The 27,098-nt window shown below is 34.4% G+C and overlaps 1 protein-coding gene across 2 annotated transcripts; it reads left to right on the plus strand.

Moving 5' to 3' along the window:
- Positions 1-77: 77 nt before the first annotated feature.
- Positions 78-27,071, plus strand: LOC126769955 (echinoderm microtubule-associated protein-like CG42247). Of its 2 annotated transcripts, XM_050488992.1 has the most exons (20): positions 78-113; positions 1,200-1,652; positions 17,055-17,240; positions 18,119-18,235; positions 18,484-18,614; positions 18,784-18,908; positions 19,154-19,292; positions 20,046-20,195; positions 20,814-20,985; positions 21,320-21,415; positions 23,253-23,390; positions 23,521-23,652; positions 23,730-23,858; positions 23,996-24,124; positions 24,211-24,339; positions 24,703-24,865; positions 24,938-25,120; positions 25,438-25,533; positions 25,607-25,721; positions 26,039-27,071. In XM_050488992.1, the coding sequence occupies exons 1-20, from the start codon at positions 78-80 to the stop codon at positions 26,190-26,192; spliced, it is 2,973 nt and encodes a 990-aa protein (XP_050344949.1). In that variant the 3' UTR covers positions 26,193-27,071. The 2 variants fall into 2 exon arrangements, with proteins under 2 accessions (XP_050344949.1, XP_050344948.1); XM_050488991.1 differs by lacking the exon at positions 78-113 and having other exon boundaries at positions 1,158-1,652.
- Positions 27,072-27,098: the final 27 nt, after the last annotated feature.

Consider the following 27,098-nt stretch of genomic DNA (forward strand, 5'->3'; position numbering starts at 1 on the left):
TAGCGTTCGATGTAATATCGGGCTTTGTGATTACCTGTGATTATCAGTACAATTCAAAGTGTCGTCAAAGGTAGTTCATGACTTCTGAAGAACCAATGGCGGCTGCGGCTGTGGTAAGTAACCATTTAATTGTCAAAAGGATTTAGTAACACTACGTTATTCTTAATTGAAAACATTTTATTTTTATTTTTTATAAATAAAAGTTAATCCTAGCTTTGTTACTGCTGCTGAAAATTAATTATGAAGGATGTTTTAGTGCAAAATGCTTAATTTTTTAAACATTTCTAATGAATTATAAGCTTTTGTTAATGATACTTAAAATGTATTTGATGATTTAATTATTTAAATCTATTATCATTATTCTTATATCATTTTACGTAACTAAAAAGTAAATGTAACATTAATTTTGAATAATGTTTTTAAGTAACTTATTTTTTGTAAATTAGCGTGATTCATATTACTTTTTGTTCATAAATTACTCACAAACTACTTAAGTATCGAAATTAAATAATTCTAAAGAAAATCGTGACTACAGTTACTTAGTCATGCGGCTAGGGTTGAACTCGTTATGTTTATCTAGTCGATCTTAAATGAATAAACGCCAGCCAAATATATGTTAACTCAAAATAAAATCAATATAAAGATGTAGAACTTACAGAATTACTATACCATAGGTTCAGTTGTGTCAAGTTCCTTTTTAAATTAATTTTATGTTTACAATATGTTAATGTTTCTTAATTAAAATAACTTACGGTTTATATATATATATATATATATATATATATATATATATATATATATATATATATATATATATATAAACATATTAATTTATTTAAAAAAAAACATGGTATAGAGTTTTAAATATGTTCTTTTTAAATAAAGCAATTTATGAAAGCATTAATTATTACTTATTATATTAATTACATACTTAAAACGTAAGAGTCAGCTCAATATATTATTTGGTGACATAATTTGATAATAAATTTAAAACAGCGACGCAAAGCGTTGACTGGAAAGTTAAAAAGTGATTTAGGTATAATTATTATAAACTTTCATGAATGAAAGTTATCCATCACATGCGTAGTATCTATCAGTTGATAAACGAAGTAGGCGCAACGCGAAGCGTCCAGTCGACGGCCGAGAGGTCCCGCGTGATGTCGCGTCGAGTAACTAGATCGCGCCAACACCGTCCTCAGGTTACTGCAGAACCGGCTCCGGCGCCAGAACCGGTACCGACAACCGAACCGGACCAGCAACCACCTTCTGATGACGAAAAATCGACGGAATGGCGTCCCTCCCGTCCAGCATCACCGCCTCAGAGACAAGATGACATCTCCGAAGGTTCGGAAGTCACGGCTCGCCCGGTTAGACCGGAACCGGCGAGCCGCTATGCAAACCTTAACTATTGGAAGGCGAGAAGGGTGACTTTTTACAGAAATGGAGATCCATTCCATCCCGGAGTCGAATTTAGATTTAAATTGGGCCGTGACTTGGTATCTATGGACGCGTTACTCGATAGATTGTCAGAGAGGTTGGAACTACCCAGAGGAGCGAGATTCATCTTCGGAATGGATGGGGATAGGAAGTATAGACTTGAAGAATTGGAGGACGGCGCGTCATACGTCGTATCTTCGTATAAGACTTTTAAGGTAACTTTTATTAAAATATTTTATAAGTATAAATGTAACGCTTAAACCTTTCCCGGTGACACAATTTCTTATATCGCAAGCAACAAATTATTATAATAACAGTTGTTTCTTTTAATACATTTTGCTTCATAATTAACCATATGTGCGTGATCCATAATATGGGTTATGTATAATTGTTTAATTAAAGCCGAATGATTTACGTATAGGTACAAAGTATAGCTGAAAATTTGGTTAAAATATTTAATAGTACACGGTTAAATCATAAATGTGTACAACGTGAACAATTTTAATAGATGGTATTTAGGTAAACGATAACTATAGCCTGACGAGGCCGCGTCCTTGTGATGTGGGTCACAGGATAAGAACCACGCACCGTCTCCGACATTTGCATTTTGACTGCGTATCCAACTTTACTCAATTTACTAATTGTTAACGAATACCGTCCATTATTTTCCATAGAACAGGAAATTATACAAACAATTATGCGGACTGTTTGGTTATTTAAAGTAGCTTAAATGAAACTAATTTTGTTGCCGACTTGGAAATTGATTTGATCGTATTATAGATTACGTTAATAGCTTTAATCCAAGAATAATACAGTTGAGGCAATAAGAATAAACATTTATATTATTTTAAATGAAACGTGGACTTATGAACGCAATATTCTTTACAATTGAACGGCGTGGTACATAGAGCAAACTTGGCAACGACATCGAGCCGAGGGCAATGCACCACCTTGCACTTAATATGCACCAAGGCAGTTCAACGCATAACTTTATATGTAATTTATAAAAAAAAAAAAAACAAAATAAAAAATACCCGAAGATTTTTTACCAAAGAAAATCCTACTATACTAAGGCTTATTGGTTAAGCTTTTGATGACGACGTTAATAATTTTAAATTAATATTAATATTTCAGACATTATAAATAAAAGTAAGACATAAATATAAAATAAATAAATTAAAATGTTGAGTATGATAATGTAAACTTTATAGATTTATTTTTTCTTCTACAAAAAGATTAATGAAAAAGTAGGTCTAGTGGTTTTCATACGACTTTTAAAATTAATGACTAACGTAGATTTTCCTTCATAACACTAACATCTTCGACGCAACTAATGGCTGTTACTCAATTATACCTCTGCAGAATTATAATCTGTCATAAGCGTTATCGACGAAAGCTTGAATATATGAATAAGTAAACAGAGAGGGCGGTCACCGCCGGTCGTTTGTTTTCTAGCTTTTTGTCGTTTTTACATTGAGTGAGTGAGGGCGTATTCACGCAATCGCGAAATCTTACATCATGCAATGATTATCGAAATTACTTATTTTCTTTCTAATATTCTATATACTTATTTGCTTATTAATATACAGACAGTGAATCAAAACCATTATATATTAACCACCAAATAAATACTCGGGATGATGTGAAAATTTGATATACTACCATTATTACATGATGAGTTATCTTACAAAATTTTAATAAATCTTATCCAAACTTATGGTTACATAAGTAAAATCCATCCTATTGTTACTAGTTGAATTTAAAAAAGATGAGGTTTTCTATTTGGGTTTACTGTTATGCGTGTTGTTTCTACATACATACTACGTGTTGTGTTTGTGTTTCTACATATATGCGCCAATTGAAAACCGATTCTCATAATTATTTTCTTAATAGATAAATTATCACTTAGAAGTGGTTCAATTTCATTTACATTCAAAGAAAAAAAAAAGTTAAGGATTTGTTACTTCGAATTATGCTTTGGATTCGATATTACAATTAATTATACTGATGTACGTGGAATTACCACTAAAAATTAAAAGTATAATCCATAAATGCGACTCTTTGGCCAACACTATAATATTATATATTTTTCTTTGTCGTTATTAAAAGTCGCCGTGGAGTACCGGCTTAGAATAGTACTCCCCCAATCTCATCCCGTGGGTGTCGTAAGAGGCGACTGAGGGACGGGGAAAAGGGGGGATGGGCAGCAGCGTCCCCCCTCCCATAAACATCCCATAAACATCTTACCCCCTACTGCGCTCGCCAACACGCCTGCCCAGCGCGGCGAGTATGGGCAAACCACCTCCCTAAATGGCAGATGCGCCCAAAAAAAGGCCCCCAGTTACCGGCAAGCCCGCTAGGCCCGACCAAGGTAGCGGTCGCGGTATCGGCAGGGCAGGGGGTGCTAAGAATCACCGGTTCACGGCAGGCTACCGTATAAAACGACTGAAAATGGCAACGTATAATGGACGCTCGATGAGGCTGGACCATCACCTCGCCGAATTAGAAGTAGAGTTAAGTCATATAAACTGGCATATACTGGGGTTATCTGAAGTCCGAAGACAGGGGGAGGACACGATAACTCTAGAGTCCGGTAACTTACTCTACTTCCGCGAAGGTGATAACCTCTCCCAGGGTGGTGTCGGTTTTCTAGTCAAAAAGGATCTCATTAGCAGCATTGTGGAAATCAGTAGTGTGTCGAACCGGGTAGCGTACCTTGTCCTAAAACTTTCCGACAGGTACTCCCTGAAGGTTGTACAGGTATATGCGCCAACTTCGACATACTCTGATGATGTGGTCGAAGCGATGTACGAGGACATCGCAAAGGCCCTCAACGACACCTCGAGGGCCCACTACAATGTTGTTATGGGAGACTTTAATGCTAAAGTGGGAGTACAAGATAGCGGTGAATCGAAAGTCGGACCTTACGGCTTGGGCTGCAGAAATCACAGGGGGCAAATGCTGGTAAACTTCCTCGAAGCGCAGGGGCTTTTTTTGATGAATTCTTTCTTTCAAAAGAAGCCTCAGAGGAGGTGGACCTGGCGAAGCCCCGATAACGTGACAAGGAACGAGATAGACTTTATCATCTCGAATAAAAGGCACATATTTAGAGATGTTTCAGTGATCAACAGGTTTAATACCGGAAGTGATCACCGCTTGGTTCGAGGCACTCTAAATATCAACTTAAAAGCCGAAAGATCGAGAATGATGAGGTCTACTCTCCGACCTACCATGCTCCAAGCTGCTCAAGGCTCCGAAAAGTTCCAAATGGAACTTCAAAATCAATTCACCGCGTTGGAAACCATAAGCAGCATTGATGAGAGAACCGACACGCTGGTCAAAATACTGCAAAACACATCCCGCAAGTGTTTTCCGCCACAGAGAAGAGACAACGCACCAAAACTCTCTGCTGAGACACTCGAGCTCATGAGAAAACGACGAGAACTACCATCGTTTTTGTCAGATAAGGCCTTAAACCGAACAATAAAAACGCTGACGCGACGCGATCTCCGACGCTCCAATACCCGTGCCATCAAGGCTGCGATTGAGCAAAATCGGGGATCGAAAGTGTTCGCTCGCAAGTTTGGGAGGCCGCGTCTGACAAAACTTAAAACTGAAAATGGTGGGGTCGTTACCTCTAGGCCTGAGATTATCGGAGAAGTAGAGAGGTTTTATGGGCAGTTGTTCTCTTCAAGATCGGATAAACCCATGGGAATCAGTATTGATGACCAGCGCGCCCCTCTTATGCGCCATTACTCCGAGGAGCTCCCGGTCGTTGACCAAGGAGAGATTAGGGCGGCTCTAGAACAGCTTAAAAACAACAAATCTCCGGGAGATGACGGAATCACAACAGAGTTGCTTAAGGCAGGCGGGACTCCGGTCCTGAAAGAGCTAGCAAGCCTCTTTAATTCCGTCATCCAACATGGCAAGACCCCGGAAACGTGGAGCGGGAGTGAGGTGGTACTGTTTTTCAAGAAAGGTGATAAAACCCTCTTGAAAAACTACAGACCAATCTCCCTCCTGAGTCACGTGTATAAGCTGTTCTCAAGAGTCGTCACGAACCGTCTCGCCAGACGACTTGACGAGTTCCAGCCCCCAGAGCAAGCCGGCTTTCGATCAGGCTACAGCACCGTGGACCACATCCATACTGTTCGGCAGATCGTGCAGAAGACCGAAGAGTACAATCAGCCGCTGTGTATGGCATTTGTGGACTACAAGAAAGCCTTCGACTCCATCGAAACCTGGGCAGTGCTCGACTCATTGCAGAGATGTCATATCGATTGGAGATATATCGAGGTACTGAGATGTCTGTACAACGCCGCTACAATGACTGTCCACATCCAGGACTGTAAGACGAAGGCGATCCAATTGCGCAGAGGGGTGAGACAGGGGGATGTAATATCCCCGAAACTGTTCACCAACGCGTTGGAAGACGTTTTCAAAACGCTGGATTGGACTAGGTATGGAGTCAATGTAAACGGCGAGTACATCTCACACCTTCGATTTGCCAACGATATCGTCATCATAGCAGAGTCGCTGGAACAACTCACCGAAATGCTGCGTAGCCTAGGCGAGTCTTCCCGGTGTGTCGGTCTCGGCATGAACTTGGACAAGACCAAGGTCATGTTCAATAGGCATGTCGTGCCGGGACCGATATACGTCGAGGGCAAACCTCTCGAAGTTGTTAGTGAATATACCTACCTAGGACAGATTATACAAATCGGTAGGAACAACTTCGAGAAGGAAGCCGATCGAAGAATTCGCTTGGGATGGGCAGCATTTGGCAACCTTCGTCAAGTCCTCAAGTCGTCTATACCGCAATGTTTGAAGACGAAAGTCTTCAACCAATGCGTCTTACCTGCCATGACATACGGTGCCGAAACGTGGACACTAACTGCGGGACTAGTCCACAAATTCAAAGTCGCTCAGCGTGCTATGGAGCGAGCTATGCTCGGAGTATCTTTGAAGGATAAGATCAGAAATGAGATTATCCGGAAAAGAACCGGAGTCACCGACATAGCTTGCAAAATTAGCAGGCTGAAGTGGCAGTGGGCTGGTCACGTATGTCGTAGGACCGATGGCCGTTGGAGCAGACGAGTCCTAGAGTGGAGACCGCGAATCGGCAAGCGCAGCGTAGGGCGCCCTCCAGCCAGGTGGACCGACGACCTTAAGAAGGTGGCGGGCACCAACTGGATGCGGAAGGCGGAGGACAGGGAGCTTTGGCGCACCTTGGGAGAGGCCTATGTTCAGCAGTGGACAACGATTGGCTGTTGATTGATTGATTGTATTGATTGTTATTAAAAGTATTATATTTATTTAATAGTTTGTGACAACACTTTGAAAAATAATTATTTAACAATAAAAAATAAAAAAAGATAGAAGTGACGCACTGTGTAGCACCGTAGCACTTTGTAGCACATGTATATGTTTTGTGTATATTGTAAAGTAAATCCGAAAGGATTTTTTGTTAATTTGTTTTGTTAACTTATTGAAACAGACCAAGCGTGCCTTACTTTATTATAGTTTATATAAAAAGGACCGATTTCGAATATTATTTTGTAAGCATTTACGGAACAGTACCTTTTGAATGGTGTCAGTTTCATTACATTACTTTTATAATAATATAAAATAATAATATAAAAAAATTACAAACATTTTCGATATTCACATATTAATATATGTATTGAACTCAAGTAATATTACTTTTATCGGTTTTCAGTATGATTTTATTAGGTCTCATAATCGCTATTAAATATCGCTAAAACAAAAATGCGGCATCTTAACGACCAGGGGAAGTTTTGTAAAGTCATTTCGAATATTTTTACTAAGTTAGCTGTGTCCCGCAGTTTCAACCGCATTACATTTCGATCATACTTACTTTTGCTTTCTCATACAGTTTGTATTGTTTAATATTATCATTTAAGTTACTACTCAACTTATTTTGTCGTTAGAAGATATATCATAGCCTACTTCAATGATTGGACTATTTAACGAAAAAAATAAGACAAAACAAACAAACTGATATACTCACGCATAGCATATTTGTAATACAAATATCGAAATATTATATATTTCATTTTTTTAAAGAACTATCTTTTAGGCTAACACAATTCATATTACAAATTCGAAATTGAAATCAAAATCGTTTTGTAATCCCTAAGTTTTCTTAAATATTATCATTTTTTGAATACAAACGGATATTAATATAATTAATATAATATAATTCATATATTTGAATCAGTATATTTAATTCTAATACAACATTTATACGTACGTTTTATTTTACGTGTATGCTTGACATAGTATCGACGTGACACAATATCTACCATAGTGTACTTTCTCGTTGCTGACAAATAAACATTAGTTCATATTTATTAGATTTTTTTTATATATGCGCCGCGATGGCAAATGACTCTACTCCACCTGATGGTAAGTGGTAGTAGAGTCCAAACGCGACGACGGCCAGTACAGTCGGGAAGAATGTTCTGTACTAGCCGTCCCCGCCTTGCCGGCCCACAAGATCCTTCACTCCTCGTATAATAAATGAAAAATAAATAAGCACATATTACTTACCAGATCATATCAGAGTAACAACATATAGTAAGACAATGATGCACAAAGGCGGTCTTATCGCTTAAAGCGATCTCCTATAGACAACCTTTAATAAAATAAATTTGTTTAGTGAACGGGTAAGATGAATTAATAAAATAAAATATGGATTTCTTATTCATAATTTATTAATCCGGTTGGCGTGGTTGGTAGTTACTTGCCTTTCATGCCAAAGGTCGTGGGTTCGATTCCCACCCAGGACAGACATTTGTGTGCATGAACATGTCTGTTTGTCTTGAGTCTGGGTGTAATTATCTATATAAGTATGTATTTACAAAAGAAAAGTAGTATATGTAGTATATCAGTTGTCTGGTTTCCATAACACAAGCTCTGCTTAATTTGGGATCAGATGACCGTGTGTGAATAATGTCCTATTATTATTATTAATCCAGAGATTGTACATTTTTTTTATTATTTCCCAGTGTCACGCTGAAGATATCAACATTAATTATGATTAAAAATCGCTATTGATTAAATATGTTCATTTATTTTTTATTTAAAACTTTTTTGATCACCACTATATGTAGTTGGAACAAAAGGCGGACTTAAAGCCTGAAGGTATTCTCTGTCAGTCAACTTTTAGGCTAAGCAGAAATCCGTGACGGCGATAATTAGTAATCAAAAATATACATACATACAAATATAATATCATCAAAATAACAGGATAGGAACTTTTTGACAAAATATGCTCACGGAGCTTGAATGTAAATTAAGAGGTAGCATTTCTGATATGTTCAGGTACTTTGTACCATAATCGGACCGCTTGAACGGAGTAAGAATTAGAAACGAAACCAAATATAACGAACATTGATACAAAATGAAATATAAAAAAAAGCTATTAAAATAATTATATTTTAGTTATAAAGACCGCTCAAAATTCTATTTATTTCAATAATTTCAATTTAAAAAATAAACTTGATATACATTATGCTACAACTATCAAATAATATTAAATCAATTAGAAATACAGTACAGTAACAGTAACAGCCTGTTAATGTCCCACTGCTGGGCTAAGGCCTCCTCTCCCTTTTTGAGGAGAAGGTTTTAGAGCTTATTCCACCACGCTGCTCCAATGCGGGTTGGTAGAATACACATGTGACATAATTTCAATGAAATTAGACACATGCAGGTTTCCTCACGATGTTTTCCTTCACCGTCAAGCACGAGATGTATTTTAATCACAAATTAAGCACATGAAAATTCAGTGGTGCTTGCCCGGGTTTGAACCCACGATCATCGGTTAAGATTCACGCGTTCTAACCACTAGGCCATCTCGGCTTTTCAATTAGAAATATTAAAATGTAAATAATTAAAGTATCAAAAACTAATCGGTGCTATCGCGTGGAAATGCATAAGTTGCACTTTTCATCCACCATCGACGGGCGGGTGTCGAAATTGGGGATATAGGTCAAGCATCGGATAGTGTTTAAAGGCTAGTTCATGATATTGCGAAATTACAAGGAAGTTTGTGAACGTTTAAGCGATCGAGGTTATCTTTTGCACTATCGACGTAAATACACACAGTCGTTATTTTTTTACCAAATATTAGGATTGCCTTTTTTGTTATATTTGCTAATTGATTTAACGTGCCTAAATTTTGATTTTATATTTAATTATTGTTAGAAAAATATTTTTAACGTTATGGGTTTTATGAAAACTTTGTTATTGAGTTTTTTTGTGTTCATTGTTACTCTATTACGATTCAAATGTTTTTGTCACATTATAAATATTGAAATACTAAAATCTTGATAGACGTTTTGTAAAATCTAGAAGAAATATTATTCTTTTTTCTTATATAGAATAGTAGCATATGTATGTGTCAGGTTGAATATGATAAAAAGTTTACCAGCTAATCACCCTATCTCAACGACAGAGAGCGCTCTTACGAAATATCAATACTGATGACATTGTAAGAGTCGACTGAAGGAAATTTTCGTGTTAAGCATCCGTCAATACCATAGATATTTAGTGTCCTAACAACCTGCATGAGGAAGATAGCCCATTAACAAAAGCATTCCCAAGGGTGGCGTTTGACGGCCGTTCTTGAAATTCTGCCAAATCTTGCAGTGTAATATAATACTGCACTGGCCCCTGATATAATAAATAAACTTTTCAAACTAATTACGATTTGGTGAAAGCATTATATTCTATTAGCCCTACAATCAATTAGGAAAGTAGCAATTCATAAAATGAAATCAAGGTCCTATATTTTGATTCAACCTTCGCCTAATTTCAGTTAACATTTTTAATGCGTAATCCTGAATAAGTTTATTGAGTCGCGTGTCGCTCGAAAGCTTTTCCTTGATATTTTTAACACGTGAGACTCCCATAAAAATCTTAATTGTGTAGTAGGGTCTCGATATATATGGGCTTAGTACTTAGTTCGGTTAAGGGTTGCGTGGATAAGCCGAGAATGACCTTGGTCGCCGTCCAGCCCCTGCCGCGCCAAAGCGGTATTCAAATCTAAATAGTCGTTGAAATCCAACCGTGCTATGCGCATTTCATTATCGTTTTAATATGTACTCTATTACCACTGACTAAGGTTGCTTTTAAGCTTATACTTGAAACCGCTAAGGTCGTTTTGTGATGTGTAAGTAGAGCTTTGTTTTGTTGGTGCGGATTCATCAGCTGTTGTAGTTGGGTCTAGTACCCTATATGGCGGCTTGCTACAACGACGTATCTTTGAAATCGCTTTTACATATCTGATAAAGTTTAACGTATTAAGTGAAAGTGCCCATATAGTGATAGTGTGATCCATAGCAAGATAAATATTCACAGCTTGTGTAGGATTCTTAACAAACAAAATTAATTATTTTTTCTGATTCCTTTAGTTTCTCAGTGCTAAATTTTTACGTATTTCAAAAATAATTTTGTCTCGTTATTTTATCAAGCCCGGTCGACGTAATCTTAAAATATTTAAATATAATATAAAGTAAATATTATTTAAATGTTTATATTATTAAGTACACTACAATATTCATACACTACAATAATTTAGAGCAATTATCGTATAAAAGAAATATTTATTTATGAAGTGAATCATTTATTACAAAGTTTTAATATTTTATGAATATTAGAATATAATTATAACGATTTAGTTGAGAAATAAAATGTCATTTATTTCTTAAATATAAATCTAGTTTATAAAAATAGTTTTAATTATTCAAACAATACAATATTATATGAAAGCACATCATTCATTGTTGTTATATTTTCTTATATTATATCATAAAAAGTACATGTTGTTACGTGACTAAGTGAAACAATCATCGCGTGTGAAATATGATATTTACCGTCGACAGCCCTTGAAGCCCTTATAAAGTTAAATATATTGCAATCATATATTTTCTTTATTACATATTATATTAGTGCTAGTTGAGTGCGTACGAAAGTGGCAAAATACATTTGCAACTTTAATTTCAATTTCGTTATTGTATTTTTTTTATCAGAAGTTAGACGAGCAAACGGGCTGTCTGTAGATCCATAGACATTGGGTCTATAAGAAATATTAACTATTATTTCAGGCAAATTAAAGATACTTGACTGTTATGTCCCTTGTGATACCCACTAGCTTACTGAAATACAGCAATACAGATTATTTCTGTGTGGCAACAATGTAACTGATAACTAAGTGGTAGTGGTGGAGCGCAAAGTGATACCACCACTCTACATTTTATGATTTATCGATACCATGTCTTTCCGAGATGGCCCAGTGGTAAGAACGTGTGAATCTTAACCGATGATCGTGGGATCAAACCCGGGCAAGCACCACTGAGTTTTCATGTGTTTAATTTGTGATTATAATTCATCTCGTGCTTTACGGTGAAGGAAAACATCGTGAGGAAACCTGTATTTGTCTAATTTTACTGAAATTCTGCCGTAGTGTAAATTGTGCCGTGGTTGGTGGAACAACCAGCATTGGAGCAGCGTGGTGTAATAAGCTCCAAACCTTCTACTCAAAAAGGGAGAGGAGGCCTTAGCCCAACAGTGGAAAATTTACAGGCTGTTAGTATATTTTCTTGACAAACAAAACAATAACTTTTAATTGACGCGGCGTTTGAACCCAGAACCTTACAAGGTAGCATGGGCTAGCCGAGGAGCATTATAAGGTAGCCATTAGAACAAGGAGATAGTCAAAACTGTATGAAAAGTCCGTATATCCCACTGCTTAGAATATTATCTTGATCTACTATGCTTCTTTTTGCATTATGAAATGATAGTGTACAAATATAAATATATATTTAAAGGTTCATCCGATATATACCTGCTAATTACATCTCGAATTTTCTTGGAAACACAAATTTAATTGTGTAGAAAAAGTTTCGTAACTAATTACACAAATTTGTAACTATGTTTTTCAAAGAATAACATTAGAAATAGAAAACCTTTTTTTTATATTATCATAAATTTCTTTCCATTTCGCCTACCACGATAAAAGATATTTGTTTCTTTGCAGTAAAATTTTAATTTCTCAAATACATTGGCTACATTTTTAATTACTATTTAATTGCGTATTATAAATTATTTTTTTTTTACGTTAAAATTTCTACATTACATAATTTACTCATAAACTAGCCCTTTGTTCTAATGAATGATATACACTATTCACCTTCCGAGTTACATTCAAGTTATTTGAAATAATTATTTTTTGTGACCTATTTTATCAGTAGGTCAAACATAATCACACATATGATTAGGTATATTTGAAATTTATTAGATAATATAAAATCTACACGGCCGTAGTTAATCTTTCAAGGCGACCCCAAGGCAGAATAAGCGGCGAGCACCCGTAATTTTCTGTTCAAATCAAGTATCGTAAGGTTTACACTTTGTATGCAAATGTCCGCGATGCACCGGATGGCTGGACCTACGTCACTACCGCATATGTATAAGCGTAAACAATCACAGTCGCCTTCATGGCTACTTTACGTAAAAGCTGTTCAATTCTGAAAAACGATAAGTGTTATGTACTAGACAATAGCGATACGTTTCCAAAAAATATCGCTATAATTATATTAAAATCAACCTAACAAACACTAAATAGTTTGCGTGGTTAACTAATGTCTGTATAATATATATGTATATTATAATTATGATGTATATAGAAGACAACTCTTATCAAACTATTACATAAACACTAAACGGTGTCAAAAAGTAATCCGTTTGCGAACCGTAATAAAAATCTCTATATTATTTTTAGTGTGAGAAGATGTTAAAATGTCCCACTACTGGGCTAAGGCCTCCTCTCCATATTAGAGGAGATGGCTTGGTGCCACCACGGTGCGACGCCGCTCCATTGCGGGCTTGTGGACACGCATGGCAGATTTTCATCAACCACGTGCAGGTTTTTTCACGATGTTCTCATTTACCGCCGAGCACGAGATGAATTATAAACGGAAATTAAGCACGTGAAAATTGAGTGGTGTTTGCTCGGATTTGAACATGGAATCGTCGATTAAGATTCACATCTTCTTAGTAAAATAGATTTAGATTAAATTAAATTAGTTGATATTATATTAATTTTTTTAATGTATAGTAATTATTCGGATTCATTTCCATCCACCAAGATAAGCCAACTGCACAGGAGACTATACTACACAACTGTGCTCAGACACAAGTACATTCTTTATTACCCCACTCTCGAAAGCCAGACGACCGGAGCGAGTTCAAGCACAGGGCTTACGGCTTTATTGTTTTCCAAGACAAGTGTAACACTGTCTTAGATTAAAATTTTGGATTGGTAATAAATATTTATGATAATATAAAAAGGCTTATTCGCACTTTTCGCCCATCCTGGATTAGATTGCGGTTTGATCCCAGCCCTTGGGGTCTCATAAGCTAGCCCCACGAGACAATCGATACCGAAAGTTTTAAAGATTTCTCATTTTAGGAAAAAACATCTAAGCTAAGCTACTCGAGATCGCTAACCTGCACTTGGGGTCTTGAACTTGAGTAAAGGTGACGAACGCTACTGACATTTACAGACTATACAAACGTGTTTATGCCTTCTCATTGATAAATAATTTAATAGTATACACTTATTCAATGAATCAAAGAACTTTCACCTTACTTTCTATTGCTTTACAGATTTTTTAATAAACATAAATTTGCACCCATAAAAAGTATTAAGCAATAGACAAAAAAAAAAACACATAACAAAATAAAGTGTAATAAAAACTGAGCAACTTTTCAACTTGTATGATACAAAATTTAATAAAAGTGTAAATTGGGCGTAATATTTAACTTTTAAATAACACAAGTAGAAAAGTAAGACACAAAAGTGTGGCGCCCGCGCCGAAGCCGCTGGTACTCGCCAGCCAGCTCGATGCTGGACAGCGACGAGGAATCGCCTTTCACTGTCATATCACTGCCAGTTTACACACCAGAGCCTCCTGTGAGTATACTGACTAGTTGATTTTATTAACCCACAAGAAATTTATCAACTTTGTTAGAATTTTCATAATTATCTTTTCTTCGCTGAATATACTACAGCATGTAATATTTCCATTGCTGAGCGAAGGTCTCATCTCCTGTTAACAGCAAGGTTGTATTTGCGATTAACCTTGGATTTATGCCTAGACCTATAGGGCACCAGGATAGGGATCACGACAGCCGAGGGGCCCCATCCAACAAAAAATAATATAATTTTACTCTAACCGCTTCGGAAAGGGGAATGGCGGTCTTGGATCTCGTAGTCCATGGCTAATTGCGATACTGGAAAGAGTAGAACTGCACATTTTTTTTAATACCAAAACAAAAACACACAACATTCATTTTTCATTAGAAAATTGAAGTTATATTCAGACTAATTGCTGTGGTTTAGGTACTGTCTGAAGAAGTATATATTTTCATTTAAATGATTTAATTAGCAATTAAGCATTGATTTTAATACTTAAAGCACGAAAGGAAATAAATGTAGTACTTATTAAATATCTACATACAAAATACACATCGATTATTTTATGTATATCGATGCTGTTAGTGTAAATACACACACTGTATGTTAATTATACAAAAAAGATTATTTCTTTATGTTAATATTCATATTATCATATTTTCAATACTAGATAATTCAATAAATAAACAGAAATACAGTAACATAAGACTACGACCCCTTTGGGTAATAATTATAGTAATTAATGACACAAACATTTAAATCTAGAAAAAAAACCTTTGTCAAAAATTTATAATATATTTACTACAAACATTATTAATGTATTTATTTATCTGCTTTAGTTTAGAGGTAGAAAAATATTATAATTTTTTAAAAACATTATTATACTTAAAGCGTCTACAACTCAATAATTTACCACCTAAAACAAAATCTTCATCGCTTGATTACAAAAGTAATTAGCGAATATTTTACATGCTTGTTTTATTTTATCATAATATAACATTTCTTTATACATATTCAAATACTTGCGTGTGTTGTGTTGACTCTCAATTATAATATATATGCTTTCGTAATAAAGTTTTCTGAGAAATATAAATAAACAAATATTTATTTTATCAAGAGAAAAATACGTACATACGGTCAAATTAACGTTTTTCTTAACGCTCGCTTATAGGTTTGCCTTACGTCACTATTAAGAATAAAGAAATCATTACAAAAAGACACATCAAAAACATTTTCATTTGTATCAAGCCCACAAAACACCGCAGCGCGCGGTTCGCTTGCTATGCAGCAATTTCTGACATGACCTCGTCCGCGACAAATTTTCTCTTCATTTACACGTGAATAAGTCGAACATCAACATTTCACAAGAAACTTACCTAAATCTTAGTGAATTCGAAGGGCTCCGAAGGCCACAGTGACTGTATGCTCTAATTACACGCATACGACGATAAGAGGTGTCCTTGGCGAACGGTCAGTACCATCGGCCAAGGACGTCAGCATAATTTGACCGTTATCGTGGCGGTTTTGTTTACCATCGTCAGTGGTTACTCGTCAGTTGCTCAAGTCGGTCGAATTTTGCAAAATATCGCGAATAAGAATTCGGTACTACGCTAAAAGCGCAGTCAATTTGCATATCACAGATAATATGGTAAGTTATATTTGTTTAAAAACTATCATATACATACAAATAATATGATTAATATTTTTTTTAAAGTATCAAAGCTTCATATCGATGTAAATGAGTAAAGAAACATTAAAAAGTTCCTATGAAATGAATGCAAAACAACATTAATCATACAATGTTTTCCTTATAAATTCTTTCTTTACCGACGCAGGTAACTCAACATTTATTTCACGCTAGTAATGTAATACTTCGCATGAAATCGGCCATCATAAGTAAACTAGGTTAAAAGCCGTGATATTTACAAGAAATAACAAAAAATATTCACCGTCTTCGACTAGGTGGAAGCGAAATTCTTCGTGTAATACCCATAAAATTGTTGAATGAGTCCGTAAAGCGATTTAGCATGCCTAACAAAATTGAAAACCTTATTCGTATAAATCAAGAAATTGCGCCTTAAATATTTGACTTGTAATTGTCTTTATTATAATTTCAAATAATAAATTTGTTCATCAAAATCAAATCAGATAAAAAATATTTATTATTCCTTATTAACTATTCAAAAGAAAATGAACAATATTGTTTTGTCTTTAGTTATATTTGATAGATCATTCGCGTTTAGCAAAATTTACAATTAAGCCACGTATTGCTTACACGGTCAGTATATACGAAATTGTGTCAGGGGCGCTTCGTTCTGGCCTGTGTGATTATATATTAAATATAGAGAATAATAATTTAGATTCTATCAAGTGATTTTATCACAAAATTAAAAACAGAATACAATAATAATTGTAATGATTTGTAATTTATGTGCTTTAAAAATGCTCTCTTAATATCCAATCTTTTTAAAAAACAGTAATTTTTATATTATTAATAATTTACTAATGACTACTTTATTTAAAACCCTTTGCAACTAATGAATCCATATTTTACCATTGATGACCTAAGTGATTTATATATAGTTTATATACAATTGCGTTATGTATGCAGGCTGCTAGTTACGGCAAGAAAAACGGTATGTGGTACGGCGGGACGGCGACCGGGACGAGCGGGTGGTCCCGCGCTGGCACACGCAAGCAATCCGTCGCTGAATCTGACGCTCCTCCGCCTGGCGGTGGCAAGTCTACTAGCGGAAGAGTAATTAGGATCATAAACAACATGGATCATTCTATTCAGGTAAAATTAATAGTTTTATAGAAAAAAATCAAAAAACAATTTTAAGAGATTTTAATTAATTTGAAACTAATAATTTCAGTTTAATTAAACTAACTCTTAACCAATCGTTAAATTTTATCTAAATTTTCCTTTCACATTAAAAAAAAGTAGTTTGACGGCCTTAGAGATATTATCATAAAGCTAATGATTTCAATTTAATAAAGATGTATTCATATGTTTAAAAACAAAACGTTCACGACATACGTACAAACTCTATATACACACACATGCACACAAAGATCCTCAAACTGTGGACATTTTTTCGTAAAAAATTGGCATTCCAAAGATCAAGTTTTAATTATTACCAAATAAAAAGTTAGATTAAAAAATGTTTTGTCAATGCATAGCATGATAACTTGCCACTTGTTTATATAAATTACATCGGGAATGATTCAAAAAGATATTTTTTTTGTATTTGTAACAATGTATGCATATCATTTGTAAATTTTCATTGTACGTTATTTAATAAACAGTTCATTTGAATAAGCTACTCGTTTACTTCGTAAAATTTTATTAGCAATTCAAAGGATACTTTATCGCCTGACACGTTAAATCGTATAGTTGCACGAAACAATTAAATTTGAATTTCACTTTTATTCATTTAATCCACATTGTTATCAGTAGTCCACCAAGCGCCACTATAACCGTGGCTACAGAATCGTTTACTTAGAATTTCGTGTGTGCTTTAATAAGACGTTTCCAATGGTCCTTGAGTTTTTAAAACTAGCGTGGCTTTTTTCTTGGCATTATAGTAAGCTATTATTACGACTTCGTTCCGCAAAGAAACAATTTCATATGAATTGTTGGTGTAATAATAATTTAATTACATTTTATTTTAGTGTCGTGTTTTGCTCAATCTACGCACGACACAACCATTTGAAGAAGTTTTAGAAGATTTAGGGCAAGTTTTGAAAATGAGCGGAGCAAAACGAATGTATACAATTAGTGGACAAGAGGTAATAAAACAGCGTTTGCGCAGTCCAATTGCTCTTACCATAAAAGTTTTATTCTGATATATTATCGATGACTTAACAATATTTAGAATAGATTAATTTTATACAGTAGGGCCTAGCCTAGATTTAGCCCACCCATCAATTGTGCTTATACAGCGTTTATAGACTGTGCTGTGCTACAAGCACAATTGGTGTTTTCAAAAATATTGCAACGATAAATTATTTTATTTTTGTTATTTTTTATTAACCAGGTTCGAAGTTTTTCTCAGCTACGCAATGAATTCGCCGACGTAGAGACATTTTATTTAGGTACCGCAATGGTACCACCGGCTCTAAGTCCAGGAATAAGTGCTCCCCTGCCAATAGAATCGCCGATACGAAGGTATTCTCTCTATATTTATTGAAAATAAATTTACAAATAGACTATGAGTAAGTAAATAATAAACCAAACCAAATTCATTGAGTTCTATCAAATGTCTTCATTGAGTTCTGTCAAATCTTTAAGAGATTATAGTCATTTATATTATTGTCGTATTTTGTTTTTACCATAGATCACGTTCAAGAGGGAATGTAGCAGCGCTGCCAGTGTCAGAGGACACGCGAGGGCGGCGAGCGAGGAGCAAAAGTCGTCCAAGAGTCCTTTATGCGCCAGAGGGAGAAATTATCCGCAACTCAGGTATTTGTTTTCATATTACATTGCGATTCAAAGGGAAAATGCTGCTAGCATTCTTTCCAACATTTCGCGCGGTCACGATTTGTACAGTAACTATTTTTAATTTTTATTTGTATTTATTTAGAATTTAATGTAAATTATAACATAAAATATATAAATATTCTAACAAGATTAAAAAAGTATTTACAATCAGATAAAAATATACTATTAAATATGTTTGTTTATATAATGTAAAATTACTCCTTCAGATTACACACTTCTAGAAGTATTGAAAGAAGAACCAATCAGGGTGACGATTCGTGGATTGCGACGAACTTTCTATCCGCCTATCCATCACGCGCCGATCGACAATACGCCACCGGAAAAGAAAATGCAACTCGATTGGGTGTAAGTATAATGTATTATTAAATATATGTATTAGTAAGCGTAGCCTTAGTATGGTGGTATTATATTCCCACGCGGTCTAAAACTAAATCAACTAGCAAATAACGAGAAATGTATGTCTTGAATAAAAAAACGGAATATAACAAAACACAAATGAATTTTGTAGTGAAATAGTTTATTCAAATAACGGAATACACAAAAAAGACAGATAGATATTATGTTTGTCTAACGTGGCGTTACTTACCATGAATATTATTTCTAATATAATTCTATCGTCTAGACGGGTGACGTTCTATTTATTATCATAACATTTATTTGATTTCAAAGTTATACACATGTTTTTTTCTTTAATGTATAATTGCGCTTGATAAATTTTTAAGTTATATTTATAACGCAAAATTAATCCAATATAAAATGCTATTTTAGTGTCAAAACAATTATCAATATATAAATAAATACTCCCTCTTGCTACCTGTGTCTAGATGGACGGGCCTGACACTGCATTTATCATATAATAAAATAAATTATACTTTATCTTTTATCTTTCGATGATCTTTCCTTTGACAAACAATAAATAAAAAACACAAAGTATAAACAAAGTCCGTACTGAAACTATAAGTAAGGGGTTTTTTTTGTATGAATCAGGTTAGTAGAATTTCTGAAAAACAAACAACTTAAAATTAAAATAGTATTTATTTAATTTAAATGACCAGAATAAACTAAGTCGATCACAAAGAAACTAATTATTCGTAATAGGTACGGCTACCGTGGGGCAGATTCTCGACGCAATTTATGGGTCTTACCGACCGGAGAGCTATTGTACTACGTCGCTGCGGTCGCAGTTATGTACGACCGAGACGAAGAATCTCAGAGACATTACATTGGACATACTGAAGATATACAATGGTAAGGACTATAGATAATTTGGAACGCAATTCTAAATAGCCAATGGGCTTTCGTAAAATGATCATAACAAAGACGAAGTAATATATTTTAAAATATCTAAATAACCACGTTATCGTTAAATACACAATCGTTTTCATAGCAATTGTATAACTGTTGATAATGATTAATTGTAATAGTTATTAAAAATCGAAATGTTCGTTCTTATAGTACAAAACATATGTACCAAATTAACAAAAGGTTACATTACAATCCAAGAGAGACAAATATATACTAATATTATAAAAGCGAAACTAACACCGTTTGTATGATACACTTCCATGGCTAGAACACTGAACCGATTTTGATGAAATTTGATATGAAGCAAGCTTAAAACACAAAAAAGTACATTGCTACTGTTTTATAACTACACCTCCCCACAACACCAACATCTCCCCCCGACACCAACATCTCGACCCTTGCCTAACATGCAGACAAAGCCGCGACGAATACTAGTTATTAATAAAACGAAGATTGTTTTTAAAAAGTTTTTGTTCGTTTTTAACATCTTGGCTTTCTTGTTGTCATTCAAGTCATTTATGTTTTTCTAATATGATTATAAATATTAAAATATTACAATAGTATGGAACTCCATCCGTCGCGGGAGTTAGTAGCAAGTGGGCAGCGCGCAGGTCGCGGTCGGCGTGCTCAAGCGCATGTGCGTATCTGGAGCACGGACACGCTGCAGACGTTGCACGTGTTCGGGATGGCGGAGTTTGAGGCTGGCGTGTCAGCTGTGGCATTCTCACAATTGGTGAGTTACTATTGTAGTGCAGCTTATAAATTTTATAGTTTTGATGTTTATTAATATTAAAGCAATTTTTATATTTTATAAATGCCTATATACTAAAATAATGACTAAAATTGAAAAATAACCGAGTATAGTATATATTCATTAATTTTTTTTTAAATATTTTAGTTAAGGAGTTTGTGTTCCTCTTAATTGTTTTAGATACTGTTTATACTTGAATAGAACGAAACAAAATAAAAAATAGTCTATCTGAGTACAAATAAAGCGGCTTTTTAAGAATACAAATGACAATAATCTATCATTATATAGGTTCGTTAACGTCATTAATTATTTTCAGAACGGTGGTAGCTACGTTTTAGCTGTAGACGCTGGCCGTGAAAGTATTTTATCAGTTTGGCAGTGGCAATGGGGACATTTACTTGGCAAAGTTGCGGTAAGTTCGTTTACGTGAAATGCTTGAAATATAAAACAACTTATTATTATCGAGTTGTGGAAACTTTTTTTGTTGCGTGTGTAATTAAATGAAAATTAATCGGGTTATTAATAATGAATGATTTTTATTTCAAGTGTAAATCTAGGTTAAGTTATTCAAAATAAAAGCGTTACATTTACTTTTTCGCTGTCTACAAATAAAAATCTAACACAGGTTCGAGGATTCGGCAGGATTTTTTTATTTCATATATTATAATTATAAGTTTCATAATTATTGTTCTTATTGGAAGCGATCGTTCCACTGACGTGACAACATATAAAAAGTAATTGCTTTCGAAAATGATATATCTTCGTGTTTCCGTAATATAGCGTGACGAAATACTGAGTCTCAGTAAAAATTGGCTTATTTAGGTTTCCTATTAAATTTATATGCCTCATATTCTCCATTTCCTGCATTATATTTAGCCATGACTACAGTAGATCTTACATGCCCGGCGTTTACCGCCTGGCAATGCGAACGGGCTAAAATCCGAATATAATGTATGTAGTCGATAACATATATATATGGATAGGGTAATAACAACTTAAGACATAACTTTAATTATTTTTTTACTGAAACTATGTACAGTCATTTATTTAGATTTAAAATTTAATAAACGTATTTTACATACGTAGTTAGCTTATAACCATCATCAAAATGTTATAAGCAAAGATATTAATGTTTTAAAGTAACGCGGAATAATAATATAATTTTACTGCGAAAACAAAAACACATTATAGTTTTATAGCCTTTTCACATTACTCATTATACATAAGTGGCAGAGTTCAGTATACCTATAAAAGACACGCCCACTACGTCGGTCGCTACAAAGCCGCTACGTGAAGTAGGGGGCTACATGAGCACTACGAAAACGTCTTTTTTAAATTCAATTTCAGCTTTTATGTTTATGCGTGTATAATTCAAATTCGATTAACAGATAAAAGATCAGAGTTTACATAGAATCATTGCTTAGCAACCGTAGACAATGATTGAAATTAAGATTAACCCAAACATTTTATAGGTATTTAAACCAATAAAATCCTACTTTCAGTATAAAGTATTGTGTTTTTTTAACATCGTAATTTATGAGATTTAATATAATATAAATAAATAATAAAAAAAACAAAGATATAGAGTAATAGTGCAAAAAGTTTCATCAAAAATATTACACCCCGTCTTATGCCTCTACTGGTGGCAGGAGGGCTGGTTTATTTTTCGCCCAGAGAATCGAAAAGGGGAAATGCTGCTAACTTTCTTGTTACCATTTCACGTGGTCACGATTTGTACAGTAACTATTTTTAATTTTTATTTGTATTTATTTAAGACTTTAATGTAAATATGTAAATTAAAAATAAATAAAGATATTAAGGTGAAGTTTTGTCAGTAATACATTTTTTTAAATACTAGGGTAGAAGTATTTTCACTAATTTAAAAAAGAATTTTACGCCAAAGACTTCAAATTTTTTTTTTTTTTATATTTTTTATTTATTTTTATATTTTAAGATATTAAGTAAAGTTGACTGGTGGTTGGGCTTTGTGCAAGCTCGTCTGCCAGCCAGTGTAATTACAGGCACAAGGGACATAAAATCTTAGTTCCCAAGGTTGGTGGCGCATTGGGAATGTAAACGTTGGTTAACATGTCTTACAATACCAATGTCTATGGGCGCTATTGACCACTTACCATCACGTGGTCCATACGCTCGACCGCCTACCTATTCTATATAAAAAAAAAACGTATATTGTAAATAAATTTTAAGATTCAATCGAAATTCTTTGCTTAATTATGTTTTTATTTTAGACACTACAAGAGGAACTGACTGGAGCCGCTTTTCATCCTCTCGATGACAATTTACTGATTACACACGGCAAAGGACACTTAGCGTTTTGGAACAGGCGAAAAGATGGATTTTTTGAACGAACGGACATTATAAAACCGGTATGCGCAAATTATCAAATTTAAAGCCTAATTTTAGAACTTAAAAATAAAAATTCCAAGCACGATTACTAAAAAAGTGATGTGTGTTTTAATTAATATCGATTTTAATTTACCGATTTATTTTTCTTAGCCTGCTCGCACACAAGTTACGGCTTTACAGTTCGAACAAGACGGTGATGTAGTGACCGCTGACAGTGACGGATTTATAACTATTTATAGCGTTGATAGTGATGGAGCTTATTTCGTTCGGATGGAGTTTGAGGTAAAAACCATCTTAAAATCATTGATTTGTGATCACTTATTACAATTAATATTTATAAGCAATATACTTCTTTTTAGGCACATATAAAAGGCATTAGTTCGTTAGTAATGCTATCAGAAGGTACTTTAATTTCGGGCGGGGAAAAGGACAGAAAAATTGCGGCTTGGGATTCCTTGCAAAATTATAAAAGGATAACGGAAACAAAGGTAATTGTCTAACTTAAAACAATCTTTTAAGTTATCTGCAAAAATATTATTTTAAGTAAATGTAAAATAAACTGGTACTATTTTGATGCAGTTTCATCTCTCAAGTTCACAACAAAAACTGATTGATATTATTTCAGTTACCTGAATCAGCTGGTGGAATTCGCAGTATTTACCCACAAAGACCTGGAAGAAACGACGGTAATTTGTACATAGGTACAACTAAGAACAATATAATGGAAGGTTCTTTACAGCGACGATTCAACCAAGTATGTATTAAAATTAAAATGGATATAAAATAATTTTCAGCCTTCATTTCAATACTAAGCCAAAATAAATTATCATAATTTCGTAGGTAATATTTGGGCACCATAAGCATCTAATGGGAGTAGCTGTTCATCCTGATGATGAAATGTTTGCAACTGCTGGTCATGACAAAAACATCGCTCTTTGGAAAGGCCACAAATTGATATTTGCTACACAGGTAAGTAACATAACAACTACATTAAATTTTAGCGCTTCCGATAAAGCCCTTAAAGAGGCCAGTGCTGGTGCTGGGCCTTATCTACTTGTAAGAAAAAGGGCAAATGAGGCATAATAGACAGATTTCCTCAAGATGTATTTCTTCGCAGCCGTGTACAAGATAAATTATAAACACAAAGTACGGACGGGAAAACTTAGCTTTATTTGGTATATTTGGTCTTTCTACTCCTAATCAGTTATCAGCTAATGGTTTAAAATAATCAACAAGTTAATTTTTATCCCAGATTTCCAGAATATTTTCGAAAGAAAATTGCTGGCATAGTTAGTAGTCATGTCTTATTTTTCTTATGTTATTTTCGATCAGGTCGGATATGAATGCGTATCCTTAGCGTGGCATTCTGGAGGTGGTGCTCTAGCTGCAGGTAGTACAGAGGGGCATTTAGTAATATTAAATGCTGAGGCTGGTGCTCACGTTGCCACTTTAAGAGTATGTGGCTCGCCATTAAATTGTTTACAATATAATTCAGGTAAAATACTAAAAATGTAATTTTTTTACGGATTGTTTCAAATTTGTTAATTTTGTTTTTTTTCTTTTGTAGCTGGGGATTTACTTGCAATTGGATCACAAAATGGAAGCATATATTTGTTTCGAGTATCACGTGATGGTTTTTCTTATAAGAAATCGAATAAAATTCGAGGTGCTCAACCATTGGTCCAACTAGATTGGAGTCTCGATGGAAGTTACTTGCAAACTGTTACTGCTGATTATGATCTGTCTTTCTGTAAGTATACTTTTTATATATAATCATCTAGCGACTTGCTTACAGGGCTAAATTTTGAGTTCAAACAGAGTAGGGACAACAAAAAGTTATTGAGTTTTTCTGGCAAGAAATTCACTTTAAAATTTCTTGAAGCTTTGAAGTTGGAAGTGCTAACAATCCCATGCCTCGAAAAGCCCGTAAAGCCATTGCACCGTTCTGCACCAAAGCTTAGGTGCACCGACCGTGTTGGATTGCCGACCAATCAGATATACATATAACGGCTGACGCTCATCCTAGACCATCATTTAATACATATAATTTGTTTTTCCAATTCATAGGGGACATAAAAGCCTTGTCACCAGAGAAAAGCCCTATAGCAATGAAAGATGTAAAATGGTCTACTTATAATTCAACAGTTGGATTTTTAGTTTCAGGTTAGTTTTTCAAAATATTCTAATAATTTTTTTTCAAAATTCTTAATTGTTTTAATGCTTAATTTATCAACAGGCATGTGGAATAACCGCTTTTATCCTATGACATCATTGATAACGACTGCTAGTCGTTCTTCTGCCAATGATCTTCTTATAAGTGGTGATTCTGATGGATATTTACGCCTATTTAGGTGAGACAAAATGTTATGCATTATTGATTTTATTTAATTTATTTTAAAAAGGCAGTCGAAAGGGCTTAATGGAGAGTTATGGTTATCCATAAGTACTGAAAGGAAGACGTAGAACCACCTCCAATACCAACATTTCGTCAATCAGTCACCACATCTAACGTATCATGTCTTCTGTGCCTGTCATTACCTTTGCTCACTCACTGCGGCACTAACATCAATACAAATTATTACTATTAATGCGGTTCAATAAATGGCGACTGTTGTTGGCGATTATGTTTTGAATACAGGTGAATTTATATTTATGTAAATATTTTTAGGTATCCATGTGCCAGTCCAAAGGCAGAATACAATGAAGCAAAGGTGTACTCGGGATCAGTTTATTCTGCCCGATTTCTTTTTAACGATCGTTGCATGGTAACTTCCGGTGGATCTGATGCTGCTCTAATGCTGTGGGAGTTAGTGGATGATTAGCAGCGAGCGGCGCCGGGGCTGCGACCACCGGCTGTCATTGTGGCGCCCCCTACACCCTCCCCTCCGCCCCCCGCGCTGACTAAGTACACTACGTTCCGAGTTCTGAATTTCGAAGAGCTAGATTGAACGGAATAGTGGTTTCAGGAGGATATTTCTATTTGATAATACAGTTAGATAATTCTGACGAGAACGTATGAAATGCATGAAAGACGTATTTTGTCATTTCATATTTTGACTAAGGAAGGAATAACTGTGGTAAAATAGCAAAAAAATTGCGACAGATTCGTTACAATTAAAAGAAAAAATATTTTGAAACATACTTTGCGTCATATCACACACTGCCATTTTAAAATGCATGAATAAAAAATAAAAACATGCATCGAAATTAACACATAGAATTTATTCAATATAATTGGCTTTTAGATATTTGAGACATTTCTTGTCATGGACAAAACTTAGTAGCTATTAGAGATTCGAAAGTACTTTTAAATTAAAAAATAATGTTTTAACAAAATTTAATATATATGTCTTCTAATACCTAATAATCAACGATTGGCTCTAAATTATAAGCTTATTAACAATTTAAAATAAAATATTGTTAAAAAAAATAATATAAATGAATTTTCCATAAAAATTGATAAGTATGTAATATGATAGAGGCACAATTTCGATTATAAACTTCCCATAAAAGGGATTTGATACTGTTTACACGTTTGCACAATTATTTTATACAGCAATGTTTGTGGCGGGCCACTTTCATCTGTAATAGGTCAAGTTCAATTTGAAACCGACTAATATACACATTATATTAAGTGTTTTCTACTGTCACAATCACGTGTTACATTTTTGTACGTAAAGTCCTGAACAGATATGTAGGCATTGTTTTTTTTTCAGAGATATTTATTA

Source organism: Nymphalis io, chromosome 8, assembly GCF_905147045.1.
Source record: "Nymphalis io chromosome 8, ilAglIoxx1.1, whole genome shotgun sequence".
Classification (NCBI taxonomy): domain Eukaryota; kingdom Metazoa; phylum Arthropoda; class Insecta; order Lepidoptera; family Nymphalidae; genus Nymphalis; species Nymphalis io.